The sequence below is a fragment of the Polypterus senegalus genome, chromosome 1 (assembly GCF_016835505.1).
Source record: "Polypterus senegalus isolate Bchr_013 chromosome 1, ASM1683550v1, whole genome shotgun sequence".
Taxonomy (NCBI): Eukaryota; Metazoa; Chordata; class Cladistia; order Polypteriformes; family Polypteridae; genus Polypterus; species Polypterus senegalus.
The window spans coordinates 55,596,184-55,622,165 of record NC_053154.1 but is presented as its reverse complement, the minus strand read 5'-3'; the positions used below and the strand labels follow the sequence as shown (position 1 = coordinate 55,622,165).

General features: G+C 41.1%; 1 protein-coding gene across 1 annotated transcript in view; it reads left to right on the top strand.

Moving 5' to 3' along the window:
* Window positions 1–25,982, top strand: part of LOC120526187 (protein kinase C-binding protein NELL1-like) — a 1,449,010-nt gene that overhangs the window by 385,659 nt on the left and 1,037,369 nt on the right. Inside the window, exon 5 of the mRNA XM_039749219.1 lies at window positions 12,831–12,927. Coding sequence (XP_039605153.1) covers window positions 12,831–12,927 — 97 coding nt within the window. The remainder of the gene's footprint in view (window positions 1–12,830; window positions 12,928–25,982) is intronic.

The window sequence follows — 25,982 nt, the reverse complement described above, 5'->3', positions numbered from 1 at the left end:
TTGAAAGTGTGATTAAATCGTTATTTTTAACGCGTTATGGAGTACATGCATCAAGCTTCTCAGCTGTGCTTGTGCTAAGAAAGGGAAAATTTTAAAAATAACGTAACATGATTCTGCGTTAACCTAATATTTTTTCATACGTCCCAAACCAAGGAGATGCGAAGGTAAAATGAATCAGGTAGCGCGCGTACATAGTCAGTACACCCCCTCTCGGGAATCGAACCTCGAATGTCGGCGTTAGAGGCGAAGACTCTACAATTGCGCCACAGCGTGTGGCTTGTCTATGCTAAAGTATGTATTGTAGATCGGGGTATATATATACATTTATATATATATACCGTGTAACGCAGTGGAGAAGTAGAAGTTATGAAAAGAAAAGGGAACATTTTAAAAATAACGTAACATGATTGTCAATATACAGTAATTGTTTTGTGAGTGTTATTGAATGTTGCTGTCATCAAGGATTTGATTATCATTATTTCTTTCAATCAGGCTCGTATTTGTAGGATGTGTTCAAGTTACATTCCGTGTTTGTCAATCGTTGTAAAGATAAGAGGTTTCATTCATCGATTAGTTCCTTACTGCATCAATAAACAGCTCGTCTTCCTCTTTATCTGAGATGTGACAAACTGCATGCACGTTTTTTTTACACTGTCTTCCTTTAGCAGGACATTCACTTTTTCCACCGTGTGCTTTGTTTCGCAGTAGCTGCACTTATGAATATGATTGTATGTATAAGGCGCTTCATATTTTTTGCTGCCTTCTCAATTGTGTAATTGGTTTTGTTCAGCACTCTTTGGAACTGTTGCTTTTGTCTGCGCATTGCGTCAGTTCACGTGAGCCGCTTGGTGTTCTTGCATCGAAGGTTCCCAGCTGTACTGGTGCCATCTCGTGTAATGTCAGCTAAGACCCGGCACTTAAAAGTTTCTCTCGCAGTTTCAATGAGTTTGTGCCAAACACCACCCTGACCATCTCATCTTCCTCTGCATAAGCACAGTCCTTCACCCGTGAACATTTACGGCAGTGTTTGTATTGGATTGCCGCTGATGGACGGCCTTATATGGGCAGGCACTAAATTACAAACGCTAGTGGCAGCCTGTCTATGAACTTAATTTAATATAAACTTACGGTTCACGCCGTGCTTTGTTTCCGCAGTAGCTGTACTTATGAATATGCTTGTATGCATCATTTGCTTCATAATGTTTTTCTGCCTTCTCAATTGTGAAATGGCGTTTTGTGCTCATCGCTGTTTGGAGTTCTTCCTTGTTCTCTACGTACTTACGTAGGAGGCGTGATGATGTCACGAAACTCCGCCCCACGCCATCTCAACTCAAGACTCCATTACATTATATGGGAAAAATAGCTTCCAGTTATGACCCTTATGCGTAGAATTTCGAAACCTGCCCAACATTTGTAAGTAAGCTGTAAGGAATAAGCCTGCCAAATTTCAGCCTTCTACCTACACGGGAAGTTGGAGAATTAGTGATGAGTCAGTGAGTCAGTGAGTGAGTGAGTGAGGGCTTTGCCTTTTATTAGTATAGATATTTATATTTATATATATATATATATATGACAGCAACACTCATCACTCACAACAGTGACAAAACAATTACATTGACAATCATGTTACGTTATTTCCAAAATGTTTCCTTTTCTTTTTTATTGCTTCTTTAACACACTACTTCTCGCTCTGGCTGGTATTTTGCTAGTATATATATATATATATACAGTAAATATATATAGCTGAATACCCATTGGCTTTGGTCACTGAGTGCAAGGGAAAAAAATAAAAAGTTATTAAGTTATTAAACAGTAAAACATTAACGTTTTAAGAAGTAAAGATACACTGAGCACTACTGGAGTGGTTTTGAGTAAACTACATTTTAAAGACGGTATAACACAACAGGTGTGTGAATTTCCCCTTGGGATTAATAAAGTATCTATCTATCTATCTATCTATCTATCTATCTATCTATCTATCTATCTATCTATCTATCTATCTATCTATCTATCTATCTAAGTAGTACTAACAGCAGCTAAAATGTATATGGATCATTTCTCGGTAGTAGATCCCTTTTGAAAGGCACTACACGACGGCTGTGGTATAGAAATTACATTTTCTATGTGAACGTCCAAATTTCTGCCTGTGGTAATGTGCCTTACCGGCATTACCAGCAATTAAAGAAAATTAGTTTTGTGTCCTCTGCAGTGTTAAAAGAGAAAGGCTTTTGTTTGGGATAAAAGTAAAAAAGGTGTAAAGAAAGGAAACTTGCCTTTTTCTTTTATATAGTGTAGAGAGACGTCTTCGCTGATGATATGAGCGCCTTTTGGGGACCGTCACGGTGGGTCTCGTGTAGACTGGTGAGACGTCCCTGCCATTAACCGGCCGGGATGGCACTGTCGGTCCTCCACTCCTGTGCGTATTTTTGCAGGGCAGGAGACGGCACTTTTTGCAGACACGTTCACGTGATCAAAAGTCTCCGGAGGTCATTTATATATATGTATATATATTGTAAAAGACGGAGAAGGACACAACATAAAGGTTTGGGGTTTTCCGGCCCTGTATATTGTAGATGCTCCACAATAAAAAAAGAAAATGCAGGTCAAAAATATAAACTAAACAGTTCATATGCGCGACGCCGAAACATGGCGTCGGTGGCAATTTTATGAGGGAGGAGCCGGAAGTGGAGGAATGCTGGGAAGGAACCGTGAGGGAGGCTGGGATCAATGACGTCAGGACAAGATGGCGGAGGAAGGGCGGAAGTAACGTACTGTGGGCAAAGCCGGCTTATGGCGGCGGAGCATCTTTTTTTCTGAAAGAAAGCACAGGGAGAAAGTTAGTACCCCGCCATTCCCTGCCGGCGAATGTCTTCCCAGGTGTGTTAAAATCCGTCCGCGGTCTCCTACTCGCGCTTGCGTGACATGATCCCCCCCTTAGCCCAAGCCCAAGAGGTACATCACGGGGTGTTCGCACCGTCGACGCTTTGGCTCAACACGGCGCCTAGGCCTGTGTCCGAAGCGTCGGTCTGGAGAATTAAAGGGAGCCCAAAATCGGGCGTCCTTAATACAGGTGTCGATGTAAGGGCCTTCTTTAGGTCACTGAATGCGTGTTCCGCCTTGTCATTCCACACCACGTATAAGGGAGCGCCCTTCTTTGTTAAATTGGTCAAGGGTGCGGCCCTTTCGGAGAAACGGGGCATGAACCGGCGGTAGTACCCCGCTAACCCCAAGAAAGCTTGCACCTGCCTCTTGGTATTCGGACGGGGCCATTCCAAGATGTCTTTAATTTTTGAACACTGGGGTCTCACCTGTCCTCGTCCCACGAGGTAGCCTAAATACTGGGCCTCCTTCAAGCCAAAAAAACACTTTCGAGGATTTATGCGGAGGCCGGCTTTAGCTAGTGTTGTGAAGACAGCAGAGACCTGCAATAGATGTTCTTCCCAGATGCCGGAATAGATGACGACGTCATCCAGGTAGGCGGCACTATAGGACTGGTGGGGTTTCAGCATTCTATCCACCAGACGTTGAAAGGTTGCGGGGGCCCCGTGCAGCCCAAATGGGAGGACCTTGTATTGTCAGTGTCCACTAGGGGTGCTAAGGGTCGTTTTTTCTTTTGCGGATGCCGTTAAGGGAATTTGCCAGTACCCTTTCGTCATATCAAGCGTAGTCAAGTATCGAGCCGTACCCAGCCTCTCAAGGAGGTCATCAATGCGGGGCATCGGGTAGGCATCGAATTTGGAGAACTGGTTCAGACGTCTAAAGTCGTTACAAAATCTCCAGGAGCCGTCTGGCTTGGAAACGAGGACGATAGGGCTGGACCAAGGGCTATGGCTCTCCTCGATAATGCCCATATCTAACATTCGTTGCACCTCTAATTCCACTTCAGCGCGTTTTGCCTCCGGGAGTCTATAGGACCTCTCCCCGACGATTATGTGAGCAATCAGCGAGGTCCGGCCAGGCGACTCGCTCACTACTTCAGGGATGGCTCGGATCACATTCGTTAACTCCTGCCGTTGTTTGGGGGTTAGGTCATCACCGAGGAAAGGGAGAGGGACCTATGGGCGTCGGGAAGCTCCTCCCGATCTTTCCAGGGTTTCAACAAGTTTACATGGTAGATCCTCTCAGTTGGTCGACGATTGGGTTGTTTCACCAAATAGTCGACCAGTCCTTTTCGCTCCTTAACCGCGTATGGCCCTTGCCAGTGAGCAAGCAACTTGGAGTGAGAGGTAGGAACGAGCTCCATAACTCAGTCCCCCGGGCGGAACTCCGGAAGGACGGAGTTGCGGTTGTAACACCGGGTCAGCGCTGCCTGCGCACGAGTCACGTGGTCTTTTAGGAGGGGTCTGATTTTTGTGAGCCTGTCACTTAGTTGCGCCACATACTTCAATATGTTAGAGGAGGGGAGGGCCTCGGCTTCCCAGCCCTATTTTAGTATATCCAAAATGCCTCTGGGTTGTCGCCCATACAACAACTCGAAAGGGGAGAAGCCCGTAGAGGCCTGAGGTACCTCCCGGTAGGCAAAAAGCACTAGCGGGAGGAGCTGATCCCAGTTCCTACCGTCCGCGCTGACTACTTTGTGGAGCATCTGCTTAAGCGTCTGGTTAAACCTCTCTACCAACCCGTCTGTCTGAGGGTGATAGACAGACGCTCTCAGGTGCTTTATTCTGAGTAATCTGGCCACCTCCCTGAACATATCCAAAGTAAAGGGTGTACCCTGGTCCGTGAGGACTTCTTTGGGTATACCCACTCTGGAAAACAAATTAACTAATTCCCGTGCGATGTTTTTTGTGTTAGTGGAGCGCAGGGGAACCGCCTCTGGGTATCGGGTGGCGTAATCCACCATAACTAATATGTATTTATAGCCACGGTTTGAGGGCTCCAAGGGTCCTACTAAGTCGACCCCTATTCTGTCGAAGGAGATGTCGATCAGGGGTATAGGAATGAGAGGAGCACGGTCCCTCCTGGGAATCTGGTGGGTCTGACACTCCTGACAGGATTGACAGACGCGCCAGACCTCCTCGTTAATCCCAGGCCAGTAAAAACGGAGCTTGATCCTCTCCAAGGTCTTTTCGGCCCCGAGATGGGTGCCAAGGAGGTGAATATGAGCTAATTCGCATACTTCCCGCTGGAAGGTACGCGGAACTAGCAGCAACTTCCGCACCTCGCCCTTGTGGGTTGCCACCCGATACAGCAGATCATTTTCAAGAACAAAGAAGGGTTTGCGTGGTGTGGAACCGTCGGCTTGTGAGCTATTAGGCAGAACCACCGCATTCCGGGCAAACCGCAGGGAATCATCATTCCACTGCTCCCTCTTAAATGAGGCGGCGTGGACGAAATTGGTGATCCAAGGTACCCAGAGGGTCCTGTGGCCTGGACCCCGGAATAGTTCCCTGGCTAGTCCCTTCCCCGGCGGAGTCTTCCGGGTCAGGGTCTGTCACCACGGAAACGTCCCCTGAGCCACCAGCGCCACTAGGGCCTGCCCCAGAGCACGGCGTGGAGACCGCGGGAGGGGCGCCTTGGCCCCTCATAACCAGATCCAACGAGGCTCCGGGAGCGGCGTGTGTCTTACCGCAGTTTTTCTCCGACCAGTCATGTCCCAAAATCACTGGATAGGGGGGTTCGTGCAACACAGCAACCATCAACTTAGTTAACTCCCCCTTCCAGGTGATATAACATTGTGCGGAACGATACGACTTGGTCCCTCCATGCACACAAGTGACTTGTAGGTGTTGTTTCAGCCATTGTCGCGGTAACACATAACGGCGAGTCACAATGGTTATGTTCCTGCCGGAATCGAACAAAGTCACCACCGCGTGCCCATTTAATAACACCACTCCCGTGTTCGGACTCGCCAAGGGATGCGACGGAGTACAGTACCTCTCGGTTGATGCCCAGGAGCAGTCCATCAGTTCCACAGCGAGTTCAGGGGACAGGTTGGCAGCAGATGACCGGTCTCGCCGCACTTGTAACAGCGCGGAGAGGCCGGCTTTTCTTTAGGCCTTGACGGCACTTCCGCAGCGCGTTGAGAGGGCTCGGGGGTGGCTGCCCGTCCCTGTCGGTTCCCACGAGCTGACCTTTCTGACCCCCTGACTCGGAGAACCGCGAGCTGGTGCTCGAGGACTTCAAGGAGACCCGGCATATCCTTGAAGGGATGCCGCCGGACGTGCTGGGCGAGGGAACTGGGCTTGGCGTTCACTAGGCCCTCACAGGCCACCTGCTTCACTACTCTCCGGGCCTGGGGTCCCTCTGGCCGTAGCCAGTGCCCCATTTTGCCCCAGAATTTGAAGGCCTGTGCCCGGGCAGGTTTTTCTGGGTCGAACTGCCAGTTCCTCCATTCTGCCTCCTGCTGGCCCGGCATGATGCCGTAGCGGGCCAGGATCTCCGCTTTCAGGGTGTCGTAGTTCGCAGCCTCCTCCTCTGGGAGGTCATAATAGGCCCGCTGCGCGGGTCCCTTCAGGTAAGGGGCCAATATGGACGCCTACTCGGACCGCTGCCACTCGTTCCAAGTGGCCGTCCGTTCGAATATACCCAGGTAAGACTCGACGTCGTCCGCGTCAGTCATAGGTACCAGAGGGGGAGGCGTCAGCTTGGGCGGGTCTGCTCTGGCTCTTTGGGCCTCTGCCAACCTGGCCTTCGTTGCCTCCAACTCCCGGGTGGTATTAGCCTGCGCTTGCTGCAGAGCTTGGAGTTGGGCATTCATGCTCTGTAACACGATGTTTAGGTCCTGTCCTTCAGTCATATTTAAGGATCTTCTATCCTGCCGACTACGCCACTGTAAAAGATGGAGAAGGACACAACATAAAGGTTTGGGGTTTTCCGGCCCCGTATATTGTAGATGCTCCACAATAAAAAAAGAAAATGCAGGTCAAAAATATAAACTAAACAGTTCATATGCGCGACGCCGAAACATGGCGTTGGTGGCCATTTTATGAAGTAGGAGCCGGAAGTGGAGGAATGCTGGGAAGGAACTGTGAGGGAGGCTGGGATCGATGACGTCAGGACAAGATGGCGGAGGAAGGGCGGAAGTAACGTACTGCGGGCAAAGCCGGCTTATGGCGGCGTATGTCTTCCCAGGTGTGTTAAAATCCGTCCCCGGTCTCCTACTCTCGCGTGCGTGACAATATATATAACTGATCACCCATTGGCCTCGCTCACTGAGTGCAAGGGAAAAAAATAAAATGTAGTCTACAAGTTATTAAACAGTAAATAGTGTACAGATGATGGTACACTATGAGCACAGCATAATACATTCTTTGAAAGATTTTAGTGCAGAATGTCTTCACTTCCTGATTATCTGAATCTTCATTGCACCAGAACAGAAGATGAGAAAGTATAGGTACTAACAATAATCATATTATTATTATTACTAGATGACATTATGGTGTACTACATAGTGCTGCTACTATATAACTGCAGAGTGCTAGGTACAAATTTGGGAGCAGTAATAGTGACATTGGAATTTAGTTTTTTAATGCAAGTTTTTTCCAGTTGCTGTCACTTTCCTCACACATCCCAAACATTCTCAAACCTAATTAACCTATTGTAGGGTCATAGGGGACAAAGAATCTTCCTGGAATTTTGGGTAATAACCAGGAACCAACTCTGGGTGGACCCACTCACACACACAGAACCATTGTACTTATTTTAGAAAAGCAAACTACCTGGAGACAAACCCAGGCATATATGAGATAATGTATAAACTCAAAACAAACAGCATCCAGACATTGGGTTTGAACCCAAGACATTGGGTCTGTGAGGCAGTAGTATAAACCACTGTACCAGCATTTGGTACCATGTTTGTTAGGCTAATTGAAAACTGAAGACTGGCCATATATTAATGAGTACGAGTGCACAAGTATGCCCTTTGATAGCCTGGCTCTCCTTCTGAGGTTGTTTCCAGCCTTCATCGTAAAGCTATCAGTTAAAGGACTGACTTTTCAGCATGAAAATAGTTACAGAACAAATGGACTGATGTATTATTATTATTATTATTATTATGTTATATTTTGAGAACTAGTTGCAGTGGTAGAATTTAGCAAATGCCTACACTTTTTACCTATCAGTGACTGCATAGGTAACCGGTGTGTATGGGAAAATGCAAAGTTAATATGCAGTTGATTACAACACTCTTTGGAAGAGAAGTTTAGCATTAGGCCAAGATGTCCAAGGAGCAACCAGCAATGAAAATAAACATTTTTTTAACATATGCAGATACAAAAATCTGCAGAAAAGCCTAGTGATGAGAAAACTGCCATTATACTGTAGGATGAAATACTCAGATGCTGTATAATCACTTCAGTGGGTCATCCATTTAATACACTTACTCAGTTACTGCGATGACACTGAATACTGTTGAAGATAGTTCTTATTGTGCAAATCTGAATGCACTGCCCATTTCACTGAATTGTATTTTTCTTTTATTCTGTTTTATGAAGCATCACTTCCATTTCTCAAACTGACACTTGTGCTTTCAGAGGCTAACTATGACATTCTCAAATATCTTTGTAATGATCAGAGACGTAGGTTTTGAAAAGTCTGAGCTCTTTTTATCCTTGCCTGATAGATGGCAGCTGTGGCAGGTATGGTTTGTAAGGATGTGCTTCTCTGCTACAGGCAAAGATAAGTTCACTTATACAGTAAATGGCTTCCATGGTAACAGGCATAAAAGAAAGCTGCTGTTTAGAAACTTATCAGAAACGTATTGACTCTGAAATAAAATCTCAAAGATTTGGGAAAACTTTGCTCAGTCAGGCCAAGCTTTCAATTTCCCAGCACAATTTTGGATTTTTTTTTTCTAATTCTTTTCATCAGGTGCTATAGTACTGAGATAAAAATTGCATACGTGATTTAAGGAACAGCCTGGCAAAAGTGTTATATGGCCTAATCATGGCCTCTGAGGTATCGTATGCCTCAGAGCGTGAAATGTAGCCCAACACCTTCTTTGAATTGTGCCCATGTGCTATTTTGGTCTTTATAGTGATGAGAATATAAAAGAAAAGACTGCTCATTTCATATTGTTTGGACTCTTGGTCAAATAGTTTCATCTTTTTATTCCTGAAATAATTTTGCAAAAAACAGGGACTAACTGTTTTTAATAATCTTCTGTTTTTTCTTACATTAGTTGGCTCCTCTTTTTTAGCATGTTCATGATATAAATAGGTATGGACAAGATAACTTATCTTTTATACCACAGTCATCCATTCTCTTGTCTTCAGTTATAGTTGTATTTGTTGTTTCTGAGATGGGTGGTTGTCATTGTTATGGGTTCTGGTTTCAGTGAGACTGCAATATTCCTATTCCTCATTACTCAATTTATTGCTTGTATATTTTTCTGTCTAGGACCAGTCTACCTTTAGGGTGCTTTCTGAGAAAACTCTTGTAATACCTTTTTTTAATGGTTTAATTCCAATTGATATATTATAACTTATTAAGACAATATACCCTTTCTACCACCCCACTATAGAACAGACACAGAAAAATATTTAATATGAAATAATCATTCAATCAGTCATTGCATCGACTAATCAATCACTGTACCAACCAAACAATTGCAATGGTTTGGCATGCTCAGTTCATTAAGGACAACATTAATATGTTACTTTTTGATTAAGCTGTTCCTCATCAGGTATATATGTTTATTTGGTATTTTTTTAGTAAGATAGAGCACCCCATTTCTCCATTGAGGAGTGGGATAGGATTCTTCCATCTTATGTGTACCATAAGATATCACAGCAGATTATTCTTTAAACAGTAGGGCTTCTTTCAGGAACAGAACTGTTAGAGCAGTAGATTTCAAGTTTAGTCCTGGGGACCCCTGTGGCTGCAGGTTTTTTATTCCAAACAATTTCACGATCAGTTTATCTTTCTTACTTTTAATTGAATCATTATTTAGTGAGCTGTCCTTTTCATTCTCTCATTCTAAGAAATTCTGAAATATTTCAATTTTTGCAAAAATCTTTAAATGCTTACGTTTCTTTTGTTATTTTCTTTTTAATTTATCCTTTTCCATTGAGTTTGCTTCGTTCATTTTCTCCAAACACTGAAAACACTGAAAGCTAGAGTGGAACAATGCATTTCAGTGCTATATGCACTTGTCTGCTCATTAAAAAAAAATATTTCTCACAAATGAACAGTCAAGTGAATAGGATACTGAAGTACATTGTTCCACTTTAGCATTCAACATTTGCACCTGTGTCTGCACTTCTCATTGCTAATCATCGGTATTTGGATACAATTACTCTACATAAAAGGTTACATTTAACCCCTTGTTGCCTAGATTTATTTACAATTATACAAAAAGAAACTATTTGTGTTTTTGCTGTCAAGCAGATGCTAAATTAAGTAGAAACCGTTAAGTTGAATATAGCACACAAGCAAACAATAAGCTGGTACGTATTTTTATCTTGGCACAACGTACCTCAAATTTGGCCATTTCTTGAAATTAGAAGCCAAAATCCACATGCACAGCCACGGCAACACTTCGCTTCCATCAGGAGGATGTAGTTTCGGCTACGACTGCTAGATGGCGTGACCAATGCTTCAAATACGTATCCTTGGTACATATCGAATATGCATCAGCCAGCATTGGCGGGATACATACACCACGTCAGCTGCATTCAGGCCGGAAGTGGTTTGAAGCGATTTCGCGACCATTGTCTACAAGGGGTTAGAGAGACCAACAAAAGAAATATAAGCTATGTCAAAAAAATCAAATGCTATAAATTTCATAGAAATATTTATAGGTGATACGACTAAATATAAGAAAAAATTTAAACTAAGAATGGCACATAGTGTGCAGTGCCTTGAAAAAAAAAACCTGCAGCCATAGGGCTCCTCCAGGAATGAACTTCAGAATCACTATCTCAGGGGATTAGGGCTTATTGGATATATTACTAAATTTTTCAATTGCATTTCATATTAATTGATGAAACTATCAAGAATACTATACAAATATTGGGATTGGCTTCCATTTTGCTCTCAAAACAGCCTCAATTCTTCATGGCATGGATTCCACAAGATATTAGAAACATTCCTCTGAGGTGCTGGTTTATGTTGACTTGATTGTATAACACAATTTCCACAGATTTTTCAGCATCACATTCATGCTGTGAATCTCCCATTCTATCACATCCCAAAGGTGTTCAACTGGTTTCCGATCATGTGACCAGAAAGACCACTGAAGAACACTGAACTCATTGTCATGTTCATGAAACCAATTGGAGACCACATTGGTTTGTGACATGGTGCATTTTAATACTGGAGGTAGCCATTAGAAGAGCAGGAAACTTTGGCCATGAAGGGATACACATGGTCAACAACAGTACTCAAGTAGGCCATAGCATTCAGACTGATTTGTATTAACTGCTTCAAACGTGCCAAGAAAACATTCCCCATATCATTACACTACCTCCACCAGCCTGGACTGTTGACACAAGGCAGCTTGGGTACGTGGATTCATGCTGTTGGTGCCACATCTGAGTGCCTCAGAAGAACTCAAGATTGATCAGGCAAGGCTATATTTTTGCAGTCTTCACCTGTCCAGTTTTAGTGAGCTCATGCCCAAAGTGTGCTTTTATTCTTGGTATATAGTTGGAGCCCAGTGTAGTCGTCTGCTTTTGTACCTCATCCATTGACATTCGACATGTTGTGCATTCTGAGGTAGTTTTCTGCTCACCTGCTCCACAGTTATATACTGAACGGTTAATTGAGGTACTGTAGCCTTTCTGTTAGTTAGTACCATTCTGACCATTCTTCTCTGACTTCTATCATCAACAAGGCATCTCCATCCATAAAACTACCTCTAAATGGATATTTTATGTTTTTCACACCATTCTGAATAAACTATAGAGACTGATGTGTGTGAAAAATCCCAAGAGATCAGCAGTTACAGAAATACTAAAACCAGCCTGTCTGACACCAGCAATCATGCCATGGTTGAAATCACTGAGATCACTTTTTCCCATCTTGATGTTTGATACAAACATTAATTGAAGCTCCTGATCTGTATCAGCATGAATTTATGTATTTGGCTGCTACCACATGATTGGCTGATTAGATAATTGTATGAATAAGCAGGTGTGCAGGTATTCCTAATCATTTCCAGAATGAGTATAAATAATGAAGCATTGTGTATTTGAGATTAAAGAGTTCATTTCATGAACTAGGTCATTTATACATTGTTCTGAAAACTTGTGATCAAAACTTGTGGTTATTTTAGGAAAAAAATGGTGTTAGTACTTTTCCTGTTTTATTTACTAACTGATTAGCTGGGTGATTCAATTACAGTATACAGATTTACTTACAGAATAGCATTAATTTTAGTCTCCTGAAGTAGTTGAGCCCTGGTATGAAAAGGCTATTCTGTGTCATTCCTTTACATACAACTTGTCTACATGGCTTAAAAGCTGCTAAATGATTCTGATATACCTTTAGCTTTCATTCAGTGGTAATCGTCCCAAAACCAGTTTCAGGTGAGTAATCCACAATCCTATTTAAAATATTCTGGACAATATTTTTTATAGATTTTCCCTAACACAAAAACTAACATGATGAAAATCTGTTACTGATATCCTCAAAGTCCTAAAGTCTTTATGTCATTAACGAATGTAATAAAATGGTCCTCATAAGTGTTTTAAATATCCCTTATATGGTCTATTTGAACATAGCCTGCAGCTGTGTTTTTTAGTGCTTGAATACACAGGTTTTGCTGCCTGAAAACATGACTTTCCTTCTTCAAGGTCTGCTCTAAAAATCAGCAATCCATACAATTTAACCAACATTATTGATGTGCCCTGTGAGGATTTTAACTGTATTTTATTATTTTTTAATAGGATTTATGAGCGTGTCATAGACCCTCCACAAACTGATATTATGCCCGGGAGTATGCTTTGGCTTGGCCAGCACAGCAGAAAACATGGGCTTTTTAAGGTAAGCACTGCAGCAGATGAGATTAGTTGTCTTTGTTTTTTTTAATTACCTTGAAAAATATTGCAATTTAATGTTCAGTAATTGCAATATAAGTACTTTAAAATCAAGGAAACTAAAAGAAAGGAAAGGTTGCATTCCATCTGCCTATGCTGTTATAATGCATTGATATAGTATGAATGCTAAGAGTGATTATAAAAAATACTTCCAAATTAAGCATATTTTTAATAAGCTGCACATGTATCTTTGTAGTACAGCTTTAGTATCTACGCACAATACTATGTGATTACACTTATGCTGTACTTGCAGGGTAATTTTGTTTCTGTTCAATATATTTCACAAAGCATATTCCTTTAGAATTTGTTTTGATGTTTGCCTTTCCTTGTATATGTTTCTTTGCAAAGCAAGTCTCAATGGAGGAAGAAACGTTTTACATCAAAATGGATAATCAGGAAAGGGCCTTTACATTCAGTTATTTTGTGTATAAATTTCATGATATGCTTTTTTGTCCCCTCTTACATGCTGGCAAATAGTGTTTTCTTGTGGTTAAGGATATAAACGTCAAGTCTTAGAATTCAGTCTCTATCATTGGTTCACTGAAGTTATCTAATCTATCTGATGGTATAAATCTGCAATTCAGTAAATAGAAAGTCTTGTGCTCCATGTGTAAAAGTTTGTATAAAAGGTGTTTAATTTTTTGCAGTACATTTTAGTGAATGTCATACTGTTGAAAAAAAGAAAAATATTCTAATTAATATTATGGCATAATATCATATTACAAAATCAGTGGTGCTGCATGGGTGTGAAACTTGGGTCATCGAAATGAAGGTGGAAGAGATGTTCATTGGCTGCGATGGCTGCTAGGGGTGTCTTTAAGTGAAAGAAAATAAAATGAAATGTTCAAAATGCCAGGGTTGGATGTGTTCTGGAGAAAGTCATCTAAAGTAAGAAAAAGCGCATTGCACACAGTAGGGAGGACAACCCGGTTGAAGAGGTTTGATGGTTTGCATTGGAAGGAAGAAGATTGTGAGGAAGGCAAAGACTTGGTGACCAATAATCTGAAACTGAATGAGTCTGAGGGACAAGAATGTTGCAGACACACAAGAATAAATTTACAAAAAGAATCCAGATGGCCAAACCATTTTAGGTGAGAGGTGGATTTAAGTAAAGAATCAAATTACAGAATCTTAATTTCTTGATGCTATATTCAGATCCTGGTAAAGAGGCTTCAGGTAGGGTTTATATGTTCATGATGTGCTGTCACGGATATCCTATGGGGATTCAAATTTACAACTATAATACAAAGGTCCAGGTGAGCATAACTTGTAAGGTGAAGCTGCCTTTATGTGGTGGAGGTACTGCACGTGTGCATACCATACAATGAACTAGTTTCCACTTTTGAGTGCCTATTTTGTGTCTATTTGTTTTGGAAAGGAAGCTACTGTAGATAGTTTGATTTTAACTAATTAATCATGATAGTAGTGCTGTAGCATTTTTATATTATGGTAAAAATGGTGGTAAAATGGATGGATGGATTGATAGAGGCTCCTGTCTGCCAAAGCAGGACTGACTTATAACATCTCTTATTCCGGATTTCTGTGTGTTTGAAGGAGCCATTAATCTGTTTTCCTCTCATATGTCTGGCTTCTTCAATGCCCAGGTGGTTCTTCCTCTCTCGTCTCTGTAGTTGTTGCTAACCCTTCTTCCCTTCTCCAAAGCTGCTGCTGCTAATTAACATAGAATAAGAGTAAGGTCCAATGGCCAGGGAGGACAGAAAAAACAAAAAAAACTCCAGACGTCTGGAGAGAAAAAATAAAATCTGCAGGGGTTCCAGACCATGAGACCACCCAGTCCCCTCTGGGCATTCTACCTAATACATAAACATAAATGAAACAGTCCTCTTTGGATTTAGAGTTTTCACGGAAGGACTTGATGATGATGATGGTCATGTAGACTTCTGCCTTTTAATTCATCCATCATTGTTGGAGCATCATGAAGCTTTGAGTAGGTGGAGGTGGCGCAGGCCACCACCACAAAGAAACCGGTAAAAAGAAACAGAAGAGAGAGTAGGGGTCAGTACAGATTTTAGAACCACCATGAATAGTTATTATGATGAATTGAACATACAGAGTATCAGGATTAAGTTAAATTAAGATTAAAATGAAGTTATAAAAAGGCCATGTTAAAGTAATGTGTTTTCAGCAGTGTTTTAAAGTGCTCTACTGTATCAGCCTGGCGAATTCCTATTGGCAGGCTATTCCAGATTTTAGGTGCATAATAGCAGAAGGCCGCCTCACCACTTCTTTTAAGTTTAGCTTTTGGAATTATAAGGAGACACTCATTTGAGGATCTAAGGTTACGATTTGGAATATAAGGTGTCAGACATCTGATATGTAATACCATCATAACTTAAAAAGTAACTGTAACTCTTATGGGCACATGAGGAATACAAGAAGTTGCCAATTCTAAAAACCATTAGAGAAAATGTAAAGTCATTCCTGTGAGGTTCATCAAATAGAATTTCTGATATATTAAAATAACAGGGAAATATTGCGTATTTATGAATATGTACATATCTGTTTATATATCTATGAACATACAGTATGTACTGTTCTTTTCCTTATCTTGGGGAAAATTCGTCTCAGTTTCACAGTGAGAGCAATAAATATCTCCCGTTCTGCAGAATATGCACATAAATCCATCTGCACATAAATTCATTGACAGCATTCACTTTTGAGCTTGCCACTCACTCGGGCATACGTGAGGTTAATCTTATTTATGATATTTGAAACATATGTCATGTCATATACTGTACACTTTGAAGATGTTGTGAATGTTTTTGTCCATCAATGACCTGGAGTTGAGGTTTCCATCAAAGAGGCTTCTATTCCCGTTTGCCATATTTATGATACTCCAGTTTCATTTTGTCCATTCCATCAGTGGCATCCTTTCAAACCAGATAGCCACATCTGGAGAATGCACTGTAAAACGACAGCCTCAGTTGTGTCAGACTTTTGTGTCCATTTTCATGTTATTTTTGGATGGTTTTATGTGTCTCTATTAATTTCCCATTGTCTAGAGAGTTTGCCACATTTTTGGAACTGCATACTTTCTATTCTTTTTTCTTTATTTAATGAATCCAGTATTGTTGAGCTATTGTTATTTAGATGCTACAGTAGTTTTTATTCCCAGACATTACTGTTGTATAGAACAAATCCTTTCAAACACTGTAAAGTTTTTACTGCAGTCTAGTTCCATGAGATTCTGTTCTTTAGACCACATGCTGTCATGTTGCTGCCACCTTGGCATCTCAGTGGCACATTTTGCGCTTTCCAGAAATGGATGTTTTATGTTTGTGTTCGTCTGAGTTGTGATAGGTAGATGACATGAAAACAGAAGCTAACTGACATCTTTTAAATAAATAATCACCACACTCGTATCTTTGTGGGTTATGGCGAGTGCGGGATGTAGGACACAGTGCACAGGTGCAGGATCACCCATGGCCCTAACTGATGCCCCGTCACCGCTCTGAAAAGGGAAGAGTGAGTGCGGGAGGAGAAAAAAAAAGACAGATTGGAGGAAAACAGACTGGCCAGTGATCGAGAGAGAAGGAGGTTGAAAGGGAAATGGAAGAGAGGTAAAGATGGAGAGAGAGAGAGCACCCGAGCTTAAAGAGTAAAGTAGGGGGTCAGGAGTGAGTCTCAGGGTCAGGGAAACCAGAGGAGGTAATGGGAAGCTCCTACTGAGCATTTTCTTTGGAATAGGAGTGGCCTGAGTGACGCCATCTCCACACAAGGGCCAAAAGTGAGCAGTGGGAGAAACATTTGGGGCTTGTCAGGTTGCCCTGCAGACGCCAAAGAAGCAAGGAGCCAACCCGTACCTTCACAATGCCAAGAATAGTTAGTATAAGTATCTTACCTCCAACCTTCAGTTTTCCTTACCTGAAGAATCGTGTTTGTCAAGACTGTATACATTTAGAAGCAACATTCAAACTTCTCAATGTACAATGCAAAATGGAAACAAACTGAGGGTCAATTAACTAAGTATTTTGTAATGGGGCCTGGATATTTACCTGTTTTAAATTGTACCTGCCAGATATGAAATGTGCTTTATTTAAGTAGATGTTTAACATAATCTGTATTTTCCTTAATCACTGATATCGATATGCAAGTAAATATTAGAATGTTATGTATTTAAATGTAAAACCTTTAATCATTAAGAAAATGAAAGGTAGAGACACGTCTCCCATATTCTCAGTTTCTAACACTCTTCATAATCGATGGATAGATAGATACCACTTTATTTGTTCTAATAGGGAATTTAGTTTGTTACAGAAGCATAATAAATAAATACCAAGAACCCCTCTCAGATTTACACCAGAATAACTTCTGACTTTGTCAAAGACAATAAGAACAGTCACAATTACAGCGAGACATTATGTAGGCGTATTGCTGTTAGTATAAAGGAGTCTCAACAGTGCTGAATAATTTGTTGGCTGAAAGTTCTCAGTGTTAGTGTGTCACAGAGAGGACATGCATCATTGTTCATCATGTTCGGTTTTGTTTTAATTATGTCTTTGCTCCTAACTCCGAGGGGTCCATAGTGTGTCCATAACTCAGACTGCCCTTTTAATTAGCTTGTTGATTCAGTAGACCTCTCTTGAAGTGATGTTAACATCCCAGAACACCACAGCCAAAAATATTGCAGTAGCCATCACAGAGTTGGCGGTGGCGCAGTGGGTAGTGCTGCTGCCTCGCAGTTAGGAAACCCAGGTTCGCTTCCCGGGTCATCCCTGTATGGAGTTTGCATGTTCTCGCCGTGTCTCTGGTTTCCTCCCACAGTCCAAAGACATGCAGGTTAGGTCCAATGACGATTCGAAATTGTCCCTAGTGTGTGCTTGGTGTGTGTGTGTGTGTGTGTGTCCTGCGGCGGGCTGGCGCCCTGCCCAGGGTTTGTTTCCTGCCTTGCACCCTGTGTTGGCTAGGATTGGCTCCAGCAGACCCCCTTGGCCCTGTAGTTAGGATGTAGCGGGTTGGATGATGGATGGATCACAGAGTTACATAATATTTAAAGGATGTCATTATCCATATTAAAGTAGCTCGGCCTTCTAAGGAAAAGGAGCCTGCTCTGCCCTTTCTTAATTAGTTTAACAGTGTTACAAAACCTGTCCAGCTTGTCACAAATGTGGATCTCCAAGTTCTTGTAGGAGTGCACAAAAGTGGCAAGAGTCAATAAACAGTTCCTTACTTTTGCTAATGTTAAGTTGTAAACAATTATTTCTGCACCAAGAAACAAAGTTCCCCACCTGACTTCTGTATTATGTTTAATGTCTTATTGATAAACCCCATGAGTGCAAAATCATCTGAGAATTTCTGCAAGTGATATGACCTGGTGTTACATTTATAGTCAGAGGTGTAAAGAAAAAAGGAGACAAGACTGTTCGTTGTAGTGCTCCAGTGTTGCTTACATCCATATCAGAAACATAGTCATTGAATCTCACAAACTGTGGTCTGCTGAACAGATAGTCCATTATCCAGGACAACATAGGCATATCAACCTGCATATCTCTGAGTTTAGCCCTTAACAGAGGTGATTGGATGATATTGAAGGCACTGGAGAAATCAAAATTCAGAATCTCCACAGCTTTCTTCACCAGCTTTGTACAGTTGACAATAAGCCCTGTGGAGCAGATAGACAATGATGGTACAAAAAGTGTGACATACTTGTCTCTTATAGTCTCTCTCTCTGTCTCACACACTTAGGGGTTTGGACAAGAAAAATGCCCTCTTGCCATATTCTCTCTTCATTCCTCCATCACAATATGTATGAGAAGGAAGAGACATGCTGCTTTCATATTATCATTCTGCCTTACTCAACATATAATGTGGTGGAATGAGACATAAATGAATGCAAATGTGTTCCATATTGACTATCTAGCTCACTCACCAGAATATCTGCTGACCTTAGCATTCTGTAAAGCACTAAGAATAAGTTTAACCTCCACTGAGCACCTGTTTTATTGGATTATTTATTTATTTATTTATTCAGAAGTGCCCTGAGAGTTTTGAAACCTTGTTTGGATTTATTTGAGAATAAAAACACTTAAGCTCTTGCACCTACCTCTTGACTGTTTGTTTGTGTCCTCATTGCCTGGCTTATCCTCGGTCATGACTATCGACCACTCTGATTTCAAAAGGCAAAGGTTGTGGAACAAACCTGGACCTTTGTAAGTCAATAGAAGACCCATCAATGCAATGATCTCAGAGGCTGCTAAAGGGGATCATGTCCAGGGGCCTCATGCATAATGCCGTGCGTAAAATTTGCACTATAACATGACGTAAGCAAAAAAGTCGAAATGTGCTTACGCACAGAAAAATCCAGATGCAGGAATCTATGTGTTCGCCAACTTCCTCGTTCTTCCGCTACATAAATCCCAGTCAGTGTGAAAAGTAACACTCGTGCACACACTTTATGTAACGCCCAACTCCTCCCAGAATTACGCCTCTTTGAATATGCAAATCAATATAAATCGCCCTTAAGCTCAGCCTTCTGTGAAAAGACAATGGGAAAAGCACAGGGGAAAATATAAGAATTTTAGTGAATACCAAGTGGAGGCAAAGGTACTGATGTCACCAACAGGCCCAGTTCTGCCGGTCGTGCAAAGGGTGCATGCACGAAGGCGGCCGAACATGGAGAGGCTCGGTGGGGGGCTCGTCTTTTCCCGTCAAATGTCGGTAACTTGCTTCAAAGAAATAGGGGCAAGTCGCAACACGTGAATTGTGGCAACTCAAGTACGCAGCACATCAATCAAAAGTTTTTGTAGTGTTAATTGGAATTTTACTGGTGAATTAATTAAACTTGCCGCAGATTTGTTAAATGAGTAAGTCAAGTTTTCTTCTACCTACGAAGAAATTTTCTTTAATTTTTTTTGACATTAAGAAAATTGCAAAAATGTTTAATTTTAAATACACTGGTTTAGAAAACGAGTGAAGGTATTATAAGGTGAGGGAGCGGCTGAAATTAAATGGCACGATGGCAGCTTTGCCTCTAGAACCAGGCCTGGCCACCAGGTTGCACCTCAGACTGTCCAGGAGCTCAGTAATGCCCTGGTCTAGATCTGGGAGGAGATCCCCCAGGACCCACCATCCATCGTCTCATTAGGAGAATGCCCCAACGTTTTCAGGCATGCATACAAGCATGTGGGAGCCATACAAACTACTTAGTACTATTTGGAGTTGATGCAATGAAATTTCAGCAAAATAGTCTAGCCTGCCACATCATTTTTTCACTTTGATTTTCCGGGAGCCTGTGAATTCATCCCTCTGCAGGTTGATCATTTTCAATTTAAACAAACAATGTGGCATCCTTTCATTCCTAAAACATTATCCAGTCCATATCAGTATACTGTGGGTATCCAGCATAATTTTTTCCCATTGAGATCTGATGTGTTTTCAAAATGTTCCTTTAATTTTTTGAGCAGTTTATATATATTGTGGCAAGCGTCTGTAGTCGGGAGTGTAGAAGGACGAGCTTGGAGAAGAGGAGTGGAGGCGGTGAAGAAGGCATTGGTTGAGAGGCCTGGACTTTGGGGGTGAAAGTGGATTGTGTGCTGTGTTTTCACTTGTAAATATGGACTGTGTGAATAAACGTGTGTTGGGTTTTGTACCTACGGTGTCTGCCTGTCTATGTCCGGGCTGTTCCCCACAATATATATATTGTGAACAGGACCCGGACACAGACAGACGGACATCGTTTTGCACCCAGAACACACGTTTATTTACACCACCACTATGTACAATATTCACAAACTTTAGTGCACGTCCCAGTGCCTCCAGCACCGATCCCCCAAAAGTCCGGGCCTTTCACTGTCTTTTATGCCTTTCTTCTGGCCGCCTCCAGTCCTCTCTCCAGCTCCGTCCTCTTCCACCTGACTTCCGCTCTCGAATGCAGGGAGGCGGCCCCTTTTATTACACCCCGGATGGGCTCCAGCTGCTTCCAGGCATTACTCTGCAGACATGCCCCAGTGTGGCTGAAGTGCCGGCTGCGCACCTGGAAGCCCTCCGGGTGTCTCCTGTCTTCTTCCCCCCAGCACTTCCTGGTGTGGCAGAAGTGCTGAGCTCCAGGTTTCTTCAGGCACCGGGGCGCCACCTGGCGGTGGCCACGGACCCCTACAGGGTTGAGCTTCCAAGCCCCTTACCTGAGGCCACCAACAAAACCAAGACGGTCGCCCCCTCGTGGTCGGGAGGAGGCACCAGCCCTCCTCCGGTCCCCTTGGGTGTCCCGACTGGGCTCCACCCACAGCCACCTGTGACAATATATATATATATATATATATATATATATATAATAAATGTAGTATATTCTCTTGAACTGAAAACTGAATAAAAGCCATATTACAGTTCAGTAGGAGATAATGCAAGTCAGAATGACATAATTAGATTCCTGTGAACAACAAAAGATTCTGCAGACAACCCACTGGTTATGTGTATAGTAATTATAAAGCAGAGGGTTGAGTGAAGATTATTTGTTTATTTGTTTTTGAAAAATTAATTTAGAACTTGTCTGGAGAAAGAAAATATTATAGGACAGTCTTCTAACATAGATGGTGCAGAATCCTTCCTTAGTTTTATTCTGCTGTTTAAGGCTTGTCAGTTTCTTTTATTTCATATCTTTGCAGCTAATGCAATTAAGGGTCTTACAAAGTTATGATTTAGTTAGCTGGAACCATGAGTTCAGAAATATTTTTTTGTTTTAATTGGTTCTGTATGGTTTTTTTTTGATGTACTATTTAAACAAATGTGAAATTTGAATTGTACTTATATGTTTAATTCAAAAGTTAATATTTCTGTGAATTTTTTTGAAACATTGAAAATATAACCAGACTTTTTTTACTATATGGATGAGAGATTAGTGCTTATTGCACACTTCATAAATTAATTTGGAAATATTGCTTTTTTTAGAAAATGTCCATTTTCTTCAACTGGCACAAAATTAATTTACTGTGAAATGATAAATAATTTATGAACACTGGTATGTTATTTGCTGGGAAATTTTAAATTCAATTAATGTATCGGTTGGAGAACAATAAAAGAGATCATGCTGGCGGGATGAAGACCTTTATTGTCAGTGTGGTGGGATCAGCTTGGTTTAGGGTGGGGATGTTGTTCATGGAATAATGAAATGCATCCCAATCCCTTCTCTCCTTATGTCATTATGTCAGTGAAAGTTAACAGTCAGGCTGCAGAAAAACGAAGAGCTGCAAAGGGTTTTGTGCACAGCATATTCTTGCAGTTTATTTGATCTCTGTGTACAAAACTGAATTTTAAAACAGGTATAAACATGTTTTGTTTGATATAAAATTGAGCATTGTTTAAAGTTTCATTATCTTTCTTGATGTGTGCTTATATAGCGACAAAAATTAGCTGGGAAATCAAACCAGACATCATTAAATTTGGTTTAGATGCATGTAAATCAATTTAGAGTTGTCTCTTTGAGAAAATGATCCTTTGTATAGTATTCTAATGAGTATTCCTTGTGATATCATAAATGAATTTTTGACATGAACAACACTCCTAATAGATAAAACTGGCACTTCTCAATTGAAACCTTTAAATCAAATTAAAATTTGCAAGGAGTGACTGGAAAGCATCTGCTTATACATCTGTATATTTCATTGTAAAATGTTAAGATTTGTTTTTTTTTTATTTATGCCATCTGCTCACATTGCATAGACTACATTTTAAAGGAATGTCTTAGGAAATGAAAATATATATGTCATTCACATAGTTCTTGATTTTTTGTTTGTGCTATATGCATCAATACATTTCTATGGATGTATTCTTGAGTGATTTCTGTGTTCTGCTGGCCATGCTCTGCTATGTAGTTTGTCAAGAAGCCTCTAATGGGGAACATGGTTCTGAAAAAGTGAACGGTATTTATCAGGATCTACACATTCTTTCATCTAAAACCTACTGCTAACGCTGATATACCAGTACAAACATCAAAATAGAGGGTGGAGGACAGAGTACATGAATATTAGAGGGAAAATAACACTTGGCTTACTTTTAATCCCGGTTTAACTAGGAGAAAAAAAGTGAAAATGCCACATTATCATCAACAAGAGCACATTTCTTATCTGAGCCTTAGGATCTGTCTCTTCAGCTGTGTCAAGATTACTTTTTTGGAGAAAAGATCGAAAGACTGAATATCTTGATGACCTCCAGCACCACAGCACTCAGATTATGAACTTAAGACAGAACAGATAGCAGCAAAAGTGTAAAGTATCTTACCCTTTTTATTATCCAAATATTATTAAAAAAGATACAATAAATGACACTACAGTACTTCCAACTCTTTCTCGTGCTACCTAGGATATTCTGGACAGCTGTTGGCATGCAACTTTCATTTTTGTCTCATATAGTGTCTCATATTCTCAGTTCAAATAAATACTTTTGTACAGTATGTGTAGATATATATATATACAGTATATATATGTGTTCTAGTACAGGGCTGAGTCAGCATGCATCTACAAAAAAAAGGGGTTAAAGGTGATTCCCACACTGAAAAGAAAATATATATAGACTTCATCAGGTGTGCAACTGAAAATGAAAGAGCAAGTGACAAATATAGCAGAGGAAGGAGTTACCAAAGCCAGGGCAGATGAAAGAAGAAAAGTTGTGAGTAGGTTGAGAATAAACATGCAATAGACAAGATTAAGGGAGAGATTAAAAAATTTGATGGATTAAGACCTGGATTTGGTCTTGTCCTTTGCATTAGATGATTGGCTAGAGCTGAGCACTGTTAGCAATGGTGTTATTTTACCTTTTTTTAATATCATCCTGAGGTATCCTGTATTTACATTTTACTTGAGTATAATTAAGCATGAGCAGCAAACATAAGGTTCTTACAGAATAGGATAAGGATAAGGCAGCTAAACTTTCAATCAAAGTCAAAATCGTCCTCAAGGTGATGGCACGGCCTACCAGAGACTGACCTGAAACAGAAGGGCGAAGGAATTGATCTGTCAGAATCTCACGCTGCAGCATCGGATCCAGCTGAAAGCGAAAGTGAAACTGTGAGCAAGGCGGGCAAGGAGGATTTGTCCGTTCCAGGAAGATTATTGGACTGAGCATGGCCCTTTCATCCCCGCTGTCAGCTGCAGCTAATTAAGTCAGCCACATCAACCCCAACCAGACTCACAGCACTGCCTATGGACCGCAGAGAAGACTGAAATGCACTTTCCAAGTTGAAGGAAATGTTTTCCACACACAATGGGGAGTGATATTATGAAGGATATAAAGCAAGAAGAATGAGAAACAGCATCAGGATATAAAAAAGCTCTCTGCAACAACCTAAAGCAGAAGGTAGCATTGCCCTACCTTTCAATTTTATTACTGAGCAGCAAGCATACAGGCCATAAAGACATGGGGCATCATGTATAAACGGTGCATACACACAGAAATGTTGAGTAAGAACGTTTCCATGTTCAAATCACGATATATAAAACCTAAACTTGGCGTAAAGCCACGCACATTTCCACGGTAGCTCATACCCTGTAGTACGCAAGTTCTGCGCTTGGTTTTGCAGACTGGTGGCACCCAGAGTCAAAGCAGTGCTACTGTTCCTGTGTGCTTTCCCTTTCTTTTTAAGATCCACATCCCTGACGCTTCTTTATAAGTACACTGAAATTAACCGCATATTGTTTATTAGTTTAATGCATCTGATTCTAATTAACCTGTAACAATATAATGGTCCACAGAATGGTCAAACTATTCTAAATACAATAGCTGCTTTAGCGTTGTTACTCTCACTGCACCTTCTTCTTCTTTCAGCTGTTCCAGTTAGGCGTTGCCACATCAGATCATCTTTTTCTATATTACTCTCACTGCACCACTTCAAGTATTTATATCACTGTATCTTAGTGTAAATCACAGGAGTACAGCAGCTGATCAGAAAGAGATTTATTGGTATACAGCATCAAGCACACACTGCTTCAGCCATTCGCTATTTGAACTGGTCTCATCCGACAAACGCTTCAGAGCCTTTCCTGTTCGGACCTCATGGTTCACAAACAGTTTCATCCCAAGAACTATACATGCTCTCAATCAGTCCATCATGTTCTTCCTTGTAGAACTGTTTGTACTTGCAAGTTTACAGTTGCTTGCGATAGAGTTATAATATTGCACAACCTGAGCCACTTTATAAAGTGTATATTTACATATGATGACAAAATCATTTTTAAGATGAAATGCAGCAAAATATATTTATTATATTATACAGATAAAACTTTAACTTTAACTACACGGTGCCGCAGCGCTAGCGAATAATTTGAGTTTCATTCACGGTTTGTTCCTGCCACATGCTATATTCTTACTGTGGCTGGCTTGACACTGGATGGATAGACGGTTAGAATAATTAAACACTATGAAGATATTTCAATGTTCCTTAAAAGTTTTGAAGAATCGGCGTTCTAAGCTTACAGATGGCTTAACGTCCATTACAGAGCTGATTGTGTGGTGATTGGGTATTTGGAGAAAGAAAAGGAAGGACAGGAATTGGAGGTTAGTATGTTTGAAAAAGACAGTACTTCTGCAATAAAGCATTTCATCGAAGGTCGCGCATGGCACAGCAAGCATCTTGCGTAAGACATGAACAATCACTACGCCACCGTGTTCCCATGTTTAATAACATGCTTTAACTCCTATCATCATGATAATGATATCACGTATACTTCACAGTATTTTAATTATTCAGAGAGCTGTAATATCACAAATATAATGGATCCTGTGTCCTGTCGGAGGAAGAGAAAGCCCGTTTAAGAAGCACGTAGTGATTCACACACATAGAGCACAGAGAAGATCAAATACAAAACAAAGCATTTAACATGCTACTTTAGTTATGATGGGATTTGAGAAACTAGTAAATTAAGCGATTTTAAGATGAAGTTTATTATGTTCTACTTTAATGACAAAATAAATTACGTGATTAAAGTGGAAATTTAGACTAAAGTTGACATTTCATGCTTTTTTCACACTGTGCCTTTTTTTCTCTATACCTTA